At 25.4% G+C, this 11480-nt stretch overlaps 1 protein-coding gene across 1 annotated transcript; it reads right to left on the bottom strand.

The window, feature by feature from the left end:
• Nucleotides 1-2917: 2917 nt before the first annotated feature.
• On the bottom strand, nt 2918-10449 carry LOC112693269 (glutamate receptor ionotropic, delta-2-like). Its single transcript, XM_025568259.1, has 8 exons — nt 10318-10449; nt 8938-9264; nt 4788-4954; nt 4547-4717; nt 4215-4432; nt 3626-3837; nt 3255-3526; nt 2918-3182 (listed from the first exon to the last, which is right to left on the bottom strand). The coding sequence occupies exons 1-8, from the start codon at nt 10447-10449 to the stop codon at nt 2918-2920; spliced, it is 1764 nt and encodes a 587-aa protein (XP_025424044.1).
• Nucleotides 10450-11480: the final 1031 nt, after the last annotated feature.

Genomic DNA, 11480 nt, shown 5'->3' with positions numbered 1-11480 from the left:
TTTTTTCTCAGCATGCAAAATCCTTAAAAAATCCAACCTTCAAATGGCTAAAAAAGAAAAAATATATGCATAGAATTGTATAATCCTATTTTTTCAAACGGATTATAAAAAAAAAAAAGAAAAAAATGTTAGTAAAAACTCTGCAGAAAATCGTTAAAGAAAAATAATACAGTATTTATATATATATATATATACACATTTAATTTAATTTTAAGATTATCAGACCAGTGATAACCATAATGAGAAAAAAAAATGTTTTTATTTTATTACATATACATACACTATGTAACAAAATTTAAATCACACTCAAAATTCTTTTTTCTATATATGAATTATAATTATTTATCTATTTTTATTTTTAAAACTACAATCTTAATATTGTGTAAAATATTAATATATTGAAATTAATACCATTTATTTTCATCAAGATACGCTAGTTGCCATAGCGTAGCGTCGACGTGGTACAAAGCACGCACCCAAGGCATATACTGATCGCTTACAACAGATGCATCATCATGCTGTTTTGCATCAATAGTGCCAACAATGGTGTCATGGAATTCCATCAATTCATTGACAGCCATCCTCTGGATGACGGAACAACGATCATGTAAATGTTTATTGATTATGGGCACCACATATGCGACGGGTTTATCCATATGGAAGAACAATGAATTACTAAATAAGTCTAATTAACAAAGCTATTTGTTATTTATACATTATACTGCAATACTACGGACATAATATGTTTATTTGTAAAAATTATAAAATTATAACATTATAAAACTATAATATCTATGATAATTAATTGTATTTTTTTTTTTTTACAAATTTGCAATAAAAAAATATATTTTGAAATATTTTATTTATTCAACTTGTTAGACCATATTGGTATTTTTTTTGTTACACGTATATTCATAAATAGTTAAGACAAAAAATTACAAAAACTGAGTATAATTTTTATCTTTCTTAATTTTTGTATATAATTATTATAATTTCGTTTCAATATTTCATAGCTTTAAATTTAAAAGATGAGGAAATATTTTTTTTTTGCAACATTGGAGATTGTTGATCAATCAATTAATTGTGTTAATCAATTTGTAACATACAAATTTAAATATTATTATATTAAAATAATAATAAAACAATTTTGTCATAAGGATTACTGTATCTTATTCCATAGTATAGGCTAAATGAAGCAAATGAGCTGAGGCAGCATTCTGTAAAATCATAAAATTAAGAACGTGAACACATCGATTAGGCGATAATACGGATTTTTGATCGGGACGCGTACGTGTTTACGTATGGGAGATTCACGATATTGTATGTTTGTTTTATTAAAATAACTAGCGACCCGCCCCGACTCCGCATGGCTATTATCTGGGTCTGCAATAAAAATAATTTGTAGAAATTTGTGATCATTGGGTCGAGGTGGTAGCAAGTACTCGGCTAAGTGATACACTTGCCCTTGAATTTTAAATGTAGGCGTGAAACCACGGGTTACTGAACGGCTTACTTACTCTTGAAAGACGTAATTTGAATGCGTTATTATAACGGCATATATTGCGTATAAATTATTTGGATTTCGGATGATTCTTCATCTCCCGCTGAACGTGCTCTTTTGGCATTCACTGTACTACACAACCTATGTACAAACGACGTTTTCCAGACACGTCTTTAGAATTCGCGTACAGAATTTATTCAGTTCAATAAATTATGGTTTTAATCTAATCTTATTGTCAAGGTACCACATCACACACACAAATTAAATAATACAAATATAGTAATAATAATACAGACTTCGGTCTACAGTCTCCTATTTTTTCTTTTTTTTTTTCGCATCAAAATCTATTGCGTAGTTTTAAAGATCTAAGCAAACATAGGGACAGGCAGTGGGAAGCGACTTTGTCTTATGCTATTTTTAGATTTCTGTATTTAGTTATTGTTTTATTTTTGAATAACCTAATTAGCAGGAATCGGCAGGATCCGTTTTGCCGCAATTGGTTTGATGGGAAATATGATTCATTTAAATTAATCAGTTCTTCTAATTTAACTCTGTTTATTAAATCGATTCGGTGATTAACTTTGAATCATTTGTGTATAATTTTAATTGAAATTAAACGATTATTTTACTAACAATATTTACTAACAATTTACTAACAAATGAATAATAATACAATTACTAGATATACCCAATTAGAAACAAATAATCTTTTTTAATTTTACCTATTACTTCAGCAATAATATAATAACAAGAAATAAATAAAAATACTAAATTACATTATTTAATACTCTTAAGTGTTCGATATTAAAAACCTAGTGTGAATATTGATCAATATTATTGATGGTCAATATATATACTTATTTTTTATATTAAATTGCCTTTATGTGTAAAGTATATGTATTGTACGCATAATCGTCCTAAAAAAATACGAACGTCAATTGTTCTGATTCACTTAACATATAAATTAATAGTGTACAACATCATATAACATTTTCAATGCATTCATTTATCTTGACAATATATTGTTATAAGTTATAACTTATAACGTGTAACACGTTCAAATTCGAAAATTATCTCTGTTCTCACCACCGGATGAATAAGACACAAGGAATTTTGGTTGTTTTCTATATGTTACCAGAAATCGTTAAAAAACAATTATAAAAATATTAACAGTAGTCTGGGGCTTCAATTAATACATTAAATATTTATTGTAATCATATTATACGTCATACACGTACAGAAATTTTTTTTAGATTACAATAAAAATACTAAATATTGGATACAACAATTCTATAATTACTGAAACAATTGTATCACATTATATGAAAAATTGAAATATATGATTAATACATTGAAATTATTTGGTTGGAGGGTTTTATTTAATTCGATCTATAATCACGAAGTTAATGTAATCAATTATTTTTGTAAAACGATGGATCTGTTTGTATCCGTTTGTTTTTTTATATTGATAAGGTGATGAATAATTTTTTCCAACAATAAGGTTATGATAGAAACAATAAAACCAACTAATAAGAAAATATAAAGTGATATTATATCTTTAATACCAACGCTAACTAACGATTCTTCTGTTGTGGTTTTCCCGGCGACGCATTTCGGTTTTTTAGCATACCATATTTGAAGTTCTCTGTCCATAATGCCAGTTTCTAATAATAAGTTGCCTCTGAAATAGGAATAATACTTTATTCAAAATATATGAAAACCCACAGAAATATTTTTCAATTCAAATTTTTACGCAATATTTATCAATTTTCTGTACGGAGAATTTTTTTGAACCAAAAAGCCGGTTACTTCTGGTCTGGTTATTGGTAATTCTGATAAATCGCATTTTTCTTTCTCGGTAAAAATGTCATTTACGAACCAATAACTGGATGCCGGATCAGTGTAAAATGCATAGTGACCTTTTTTAACTTTTTTCACACCGTCTTTGGCAAAAAGGTACTCTGACTTTGGCTTAACTTTCTTGTCGATAATTTTCTTCATGTATGGATTGGTTTCTGCGGCCATCTTATATTATAATATACATATATAAAGAAAATATATAAAAGAAAATTAATAATGTAAATACAATTATTTCAATCATGCGTGTGCTATAGAAAATCTTACATTAGCTAATTTAGTAACAATGTTATAATCTTCTATGCCGACATCCAACCCACTTTCATCTAGTTCTCGTAAAGAGTCAATATTAATTATTGTAGGACGCAATAAGCCAGACACTATACTTGAAGAGTAAAACTGATACACAATTAAACTAAACAGAAACATCAATAGGACAATGAACCTATTACTAAGCTTTGTGAGTTCCATGACTGTGCCTACAAAAAAAAAAAAAAATAGAAAGAAATTATTTTATACTTTTGTGCGTGACATGATTTTTATTTAGGATTACTTTGAATTAAAATGTCAACAACATTTGATTAGTGAAAATTTTCATACAAGTATAATAAAATTAATTTAATATAGAAAAGTATAATTGATTTGTGCATTATATAACCGAATTAAGCTCTCATGAAATCAATGGATTTAATTGAAGTTTAGTGTTTAAATTTAGAAATTGAATGAAAATTACAACTTCTAAATATTATTTTTAAGAGAAAATTAGTTTATATTAAATTATAAAAAAAAAAAATCATTAAAAAATGATCGAATGTAGTTTTGTTCTAAATCTAATAAATAATTAAATAAAAATTACCTTGTTGACATAACGTGCCAATTTTTAACAAGAAAATATCGCTCAACGTTTTCAATATGAATACTTCATTGGATTCAAAATATATTATTGTATAATAGACAAGTGTTGAGAGTAACATTAAACCGATTATAGCAAACCAAACGTTCATTTCGAACGGTCGTAAAAATATATTCATGGACGTTGACGATGATCGAGGTTGACGAAAAATAAAAGAAGGGCTGTGTGAATACATAAATATATCCAATATCATTAATTACTGTAAGCTGTATAGTATTCTTTTGTTCTGAAACTAATTTGAAGTATAATTTATTATATTTTATCACATTACATACCAATGTTCCCATGTTGTAATAGCCGAATATTCGACTACTTCTAATCTTTCGGGTCTTATCGCGTTTAGTATTACTGAAAAATCTGCTTCTCCGGATATTAACATTCCAATTACTCCGTCCCATTTGTTATTGGTCTTGTAACCCCATGAATTTGTCGTTTTAATATACATCCTGTTAATGAATATAAGATAAAGTTTATTTGATTTTAATTAAAATAATATTATGCATATGGTATAATTACGTGAGATTCAATACATTTCTTGTTAGTGAGTACATTATAGCATAAGAAAATTTTTGCCCGTAATTCATGCGATCCAAATTATATGTTCTTAAATACTTGACCAGCTCTTTGTTAGATGCTGTAATACTCGTGCTATTTGTTTTAGTCGCAGAACCGTAAGCGTTTCCCTAGAATATTATAACAAGATTGATTTTGGTTTAGTTATTCTTTTTATTCATTTATAATCAGTGGCATGCCCTGGAATTTTCAATGGACTGTGGGTATAATAATATACTTAAATTAATTTTCGTGGTAATACTAAACACACAAAAATAAGAGACTTTATGTTTCAAGCCCTTCAGAATTGTTTTTAGTGTATAATTTTGTACATTTGTGAATTGTTTTATAATTAAAATTAATTTACATTATAACACACTAATACCAAGTTGTTCAGTTAAACAATACTATTATACAGTATAGTATAGTATATTATATTAATATCATAGGCGTATGCAGAAATGTGGTACAGTTACGACACAATTTTTTCTTATAAGTAATCAGTTTAGGGCGTGAGTCAATTTTTGGGGGGGTCGCGAGAAGTTTTTTTAATAATACAGATATTAAGAAACAAACACATTTATTACATACACCTAATTATTAACTAAATATTATATTATTATTATTATAAAGTAGTAAATAAGTAATAAAATAGAAAAAATTTGTTTTTTAAAATTATTTTTATTGATTCTGTAAATGTAAAACTATGGGGTCGCGATAGATTTTTGGAAGAAAATTTGAGTCGCGGTCCTAAAAAGATTGAGAACCACTGGTTTAGGTATTTTTTGTTTTGTGACAATACTATAGTAAAAGTAAAAAATTTTACATATTATTGAAAATGTTAAATAATATTACAATATTAAATTCAATCAATTTTAACATACACAATGTGTAACAAATAATTATAAAGTTAATCGGTGATTTCCTGTAACTAATGCTTTGCATTTTTTAATTATTTCTCGATAATCAAGTTCCATATATACTTCTTGATTGGTACTAATAAAAAAAAAGCTCTCAAAATGCTTCTTGATTTATACTAGCCCTAAGTTACAGCGATGAACATCTAGAAAATTCTGTGTTTGGAATATTTTTTAATAGTCTGATTTCAGTTTTTAACTCATCAATACTAATATAAATATTTTTGAAGAACAAGCCTAATCATTGTCAGTGCTAGTAAAATGTACTAAATTTTCAAATTGAGAAATTATATTAAATGTTTCTGATTAAATCGTGAATCAAAATTATTTTCATCTAATATTACAAGAAAAACAAGAATACGTCATTTCTTCTTTTTTAGATTCTATTTCATGTTATATATTTGCATTAAGACCAAATATACATGAAATTGACCGTTTCTCAACTTTAGGAACCTTTTTATCAAATTCAGCACAAGAATGTGAAATGTATCATCATATACCACTTCAAAGTCGTTGTCATTGGATCTTCATTGAGAAAGAGTATTATTCAATCCTGTTATCTAACCAACTGAATTTAGTAGTTCGAGTTTTTCCATTTCCAAATCTGATTTATCGTGTTGTTATAACATTTTGATGCAAATCGTATTATCAGAATTGAGTTATCGACATGGGAACTTATGTAGGTAATAAAGAAAAGGAAATAACCGAATATTTTTTAAGGCGTTTCTCATCATTCACAGACATTGCAGAACAACGAACTTTATATAAGTAGAAAAAAAAATAAAAAAATAAAAATATAATTTTTTGAGAAAATTAAGAAACCGAAATTCAAGGGATTAAATATTAATACAGATTACAGGTACAGCACATGCCGTATAAGCCGTACTCGTGCGCACGCCTATGGCCAATTGTACATAGTCTGTTATGGGAATGTTTATAGTGAGTCATAAGTAGGGCAGAAGACTTGTAGCTCTAAAAATAAACTAAATATGCAAACACTTATGCACTTAAAAACCCTATAATATGCACTAAAAATATGCTCTTATATTTTTTTAAAACGATTTATTCGTAAAAAATATAAATAATTTAAATTTTGCGTAACATTAAATCGCTTTTCATATCCTACTTTTAACATCACAATACTTACAGTATAGGACTTAACCGTCAGTTGGAAACACTTCGACACCAAATTCCGATAAATAGCTCTTTAAATGATTGTTAAAAGGCTACATATCTTCAGACATTTTAATATTAAAACAATACACAAAGACGAACATTTGACACAACTTACCAATAAACGCATATACGCAGACTGCAGAACTATGGCTAAATGACTATAATATTAAATTACTTACAAACACCGACAAAAGTCAGTGCAATGAAATTGTTTGGTATCGTTTATGGAATCGTTAACGTCCTAATGGAAAATGTATTATGTAAGCTACATGTTTACTGTTTATGAATTAAATTAATCTAATTGCTGATCCTGGAAACGTATTACTAGGAAAAACGTGCATCTGAGAACAGTCAACAACCATCCGTATAATATGATTAACATTTAAAATTATTTTTAATTCGATAATATTTTGATTGTATATTAGATGAAGTAAGAACATTGGCAAAAAAGTATTAATGAAATGATAAATTATTTGAAATATACATCTAAAAGTATGAAATGGAAGAAATATGCACTTAAAACTAAAAACTCGAAACATGCATTTATATTATATGCAAAATAACATTTCAAGATTAGCTTAGTGAAAACATGCAACATATATTTTTCGTACTCTGTTATTTTTGTGATTGTGCAAAACAAATAAGCAAATTATACAAATCATCTGCCCTAGTCATAAGTAATAACTGTTTGCCAATACCTAACTCATAAATATAAATGACTCTAAAAGAGCTCTAATAAATAATAAGTTGTTTTCTGAAGATCAACAAAAAATACGATGGGGAAACATAACCCCTAATATTAGCCCTGCCTTAGCATGCCACTGATTATAATAAATGATATATTAAATCATTAAATGGTTGAACATCGAGAGAAAAATATCTGAACCTCTACTTAACCAAATATTCTAGCTGCATTTGCCTTTAGATATTTAGAATAGTGTTCCAAACATTCAACATAAAAGGTTAGATGATGTTTCGTAACAATCGTGTATATTTTCATAACCATTTATAAACATAACAACTTCGTAGATTTCATGTATATATACAGTTAAAACCCGAATTTCGTCAAAACTAATTTTAACTATTCAATACTAGTTTTCACAAATCAATTTCGGCTGAGGAACCATCAGTAAATCCAAGGTATATTGCATCTTTTAAAATTATTGTTATAAATATTATGTGCAATACACTAATATGCGATTAAAACATTACAAGATATAAAAATAACTAGTACTTTATGAAATTATCAATTAATTATATAATTTAACCAACCATATAATAATTAATTAATATTTTAATAATATAAAATATTTATATAAATGTATACAATTTTAATTTTTATAATTATCAATATAATTGTCTTTATGCTGGAAGCTGGTTTTTTCATTTAAATGTTATAAATAAGTTATGAACATTTGTTTTAATATTTGTACACCGTACTACCAAATAGTATAGTAATGAGCTTTCCATTATAAAATCAAAAGATAATTAAAAAAAAAAAAATATTCTTAAACAGAGTTCAATTTAATTAATGTCAAAATTTAAAAATAATTCTTTTTGTTGTAGTTTTTGAGCTGTATTGTAGATAGAAAATATTTCTTAATTCTATTGTTGTGAAAAATATTTTTATTATTATTGAACCCATAAGTATAAAAATAAGTGAAATAATTTATATACAATTAGAATTCGGGAAATAGTGAACACTAAATTCGCAGAAAATCTCTTTTTCTTTATGTATTTTTTTTATATATGGAACGCTATTATTATAACCTTATAAATTATTATCGGCATAAATTCAACTATATATCAAATCCATTATAATTGATTTACAGTGAAAATTATTCATACAGGATTATATAGTACCAATTTCACTCAAACCATAACCATTTTAAAACCAGTACCTTTTAACTAAATACAATTAATACTATAATATGTGCTATATATAATAATATAATTTAGTTAAGTGGTATATATTATATACTACTTTACCAAATTATTGTCTGCGATAAACTTATACGTACTATAGTAACGACATCTAATGTTAAATTTTCTAAATTTGATCTTTTGTCATATTTACATATTCGATTTCCCCATTTTCCAAAAGTTTCATTCACAACATCAATCATAAGTTGTCCTCTAGGTTCGTAAGCTGTTCTATAAATGTCAAAAATATGCCAATTTTTAAAAATCCCATACATTGTATTATTAGGATATGCTAAAAAAACTTCGCTCCAAACGGTGAGGTTAATATTTTTTGTTGAGAGAAAACTTCGAATATTTTTATTTGAATTTTTTTCCATTATCATTAGCCAGTGATAACTTGAATTCCATAACCAATTATCTGAAAACTAAATAGAAACTTTTTGAATTTTCACAATAACCAAAAAAAATTTTGCACTACGTTAACTAATGATAAATGTTTATTGTTTGTCCATAATAACATATTTTGTAAAATATTGGTTACATATTTAAAAAAAAAATTAAATACATACATTGTACTAAGAAAAAATACGTTATTTTAATATCAAGCTCATATTTTCAGTATAAATTGATAATTATTGTTATGATATTTGTATTAAATTCTTTGAATCCAATAATGTTTTAATTTATTTTTTATAATTTCCATGGTATAATATAGCCATAATAATAATGATAATTGTTGTTATGAAAAATTAAACGAACTAATTATACGTTTAATCAAAAAAAATGTGATAGTATAAATTTGTTTTTTTGTGAGAAGAAAGTTCTTTATTTTAACGTTTAGATAAATTATAATTAATAATTGGCCATTAGTGGTCGTTGGTGCGTGCGTAGGGGATGTATAAAATTAAAACGAGTGGAGAATTAAGACAAAGGTGGCCGACCCTAAATAGTTAGGAGAAAGGCGAAAGAGAAGAAGAGAATAAAAATAAGGTAAATTATTGTTATTTTTATTCTCTTCTAAGGTAAATTATTATTAAAATAATTTAGTATATAATAATGAGAATATTAAATTTTGATCTAAATACAAGCAATTAAACTTACAATATTCAACTTTATTACCTCTTAATCAGCAAAAAAAAAAATTACAGTAAATAAATAAATTAAATTATAAATTCATAAATTCATTACATTGAGCAGGTTTTTATTGGTAATTTTTATAAAAATATCAATTGTAATACTCACAAATTCAAGTGTCAAAGAATATAATGATGTAAAATGTGCTTACCTATAATATATACTTAGCAATGTTACTATGTACAATTATTTTTAATATTTAATTATAAATAATTGAATGTAATGAATGTATTTTATAAATATTTAAAAATATTCTTTTAAATTTGAATACTATTATAAATATGATTTTTGTTTAATAAATAATGAATATCAATATGAAAATACTATTTTGCACCAAATTATACCTCAAATGATAAATCTTCATTACAAGACCAATCGACGATTACTCCCAGTAAAGGAGAGTACAATGATAATGAAAGCACTTTTTTTAAATTGAAATCATTATTGAAATCTTCTTTTCCTCGGTACAAAATCATAATATTTTTTTCATTAGCTTTTTTCATATTTTTCATTCGATCTATAATTAAAAGTTATTACTTAACCACTATATAAATACTATGTGATTGATTAACGATATAATCCTATACCTTTAAATGACCAACAAGAGTATAAAATAGCCACGTATATATTTTTGACTGTTAAAAATTTTTCTATTAATTCATATTGTAAATCAATGGTGATTGGTTGACTCGTTGTTACAAATATTGCCAAAAATAATAAAATTATGTTGTGAGAATTCATAGTGTTAACCTTTTTACCACTACTAACTAAATATTTCTTTCCTTTGTTTTCCTAACATTGTTTTTATTGTAATTTTTTTATTAGCAAAATTTGAAGTAATTGATGTAATTATATTTGATCGTGGTTTGACATGTAATTCACATCAAAAAGATTATTAATAATATAGTTAAATTTCCTAGGTTATTGTATTTATAATAATTTTAATAATATGACAACATTGTGACAACCTTATGACATGTTTCATTGAACTGATTCGTGACTTACATATTTTTTATAACAAACAGCTTTTTCCATAATTAATGCATTTTGTGACTAAATAATGCCTTAGTAATTTGCATTATACTACTCTTTATCCTTAAATATCAGTTACTAATAATTTATTTTGTACTGATTTATTAATCATAAACTAAGTGAACAAATTCACTTAGTTTTTCGTTCTACGAAGAGTAGAATTTATTCATGGTGAGTATAGATATTTTAATTTTGGACATAATTGATTTATGTAAATTGTATAAAGTTAAATTTATATTTTATATAATTAGTATTTTATATTTTGAAAAAACTAATGTTTTCAAATTTATTTTTGAGAGAATACTTTTAAAAATACATGTATAAAAAAAATTTAAACCGAGACAACAACGACTGATGATTTTATTACCATCCAAAAATTATAATTTTCATAATTATCTAAAAATCACAAATTTGTACTCAAGATTTCTTAAAATTAAAAAAAAAATTTTATTTTTTATATTATTAATTACCAAGG

Source organism: Sipha flava, unplaced genomic scaffold, assembly GCF_003268045.1.
Source record: "Sipha flava isolate LNK unplaced genomic scaffold, YSA_version1 83_pilon_pilon, whole genome shotgun sequence".
In the NCBI taxonomy this organism is placed as follows: domain Eukaryota; kingdom Metazoa; phylum Arthropoda; class Insecta; order Hemiptera; family Aphididae; genus Sipha; species Sipha flava.
The sequence above is the reverse complement of the archived record's forward strand: the minus strand, read 5'-3'. Positions and strand labels throughout refer to the sequence as shown.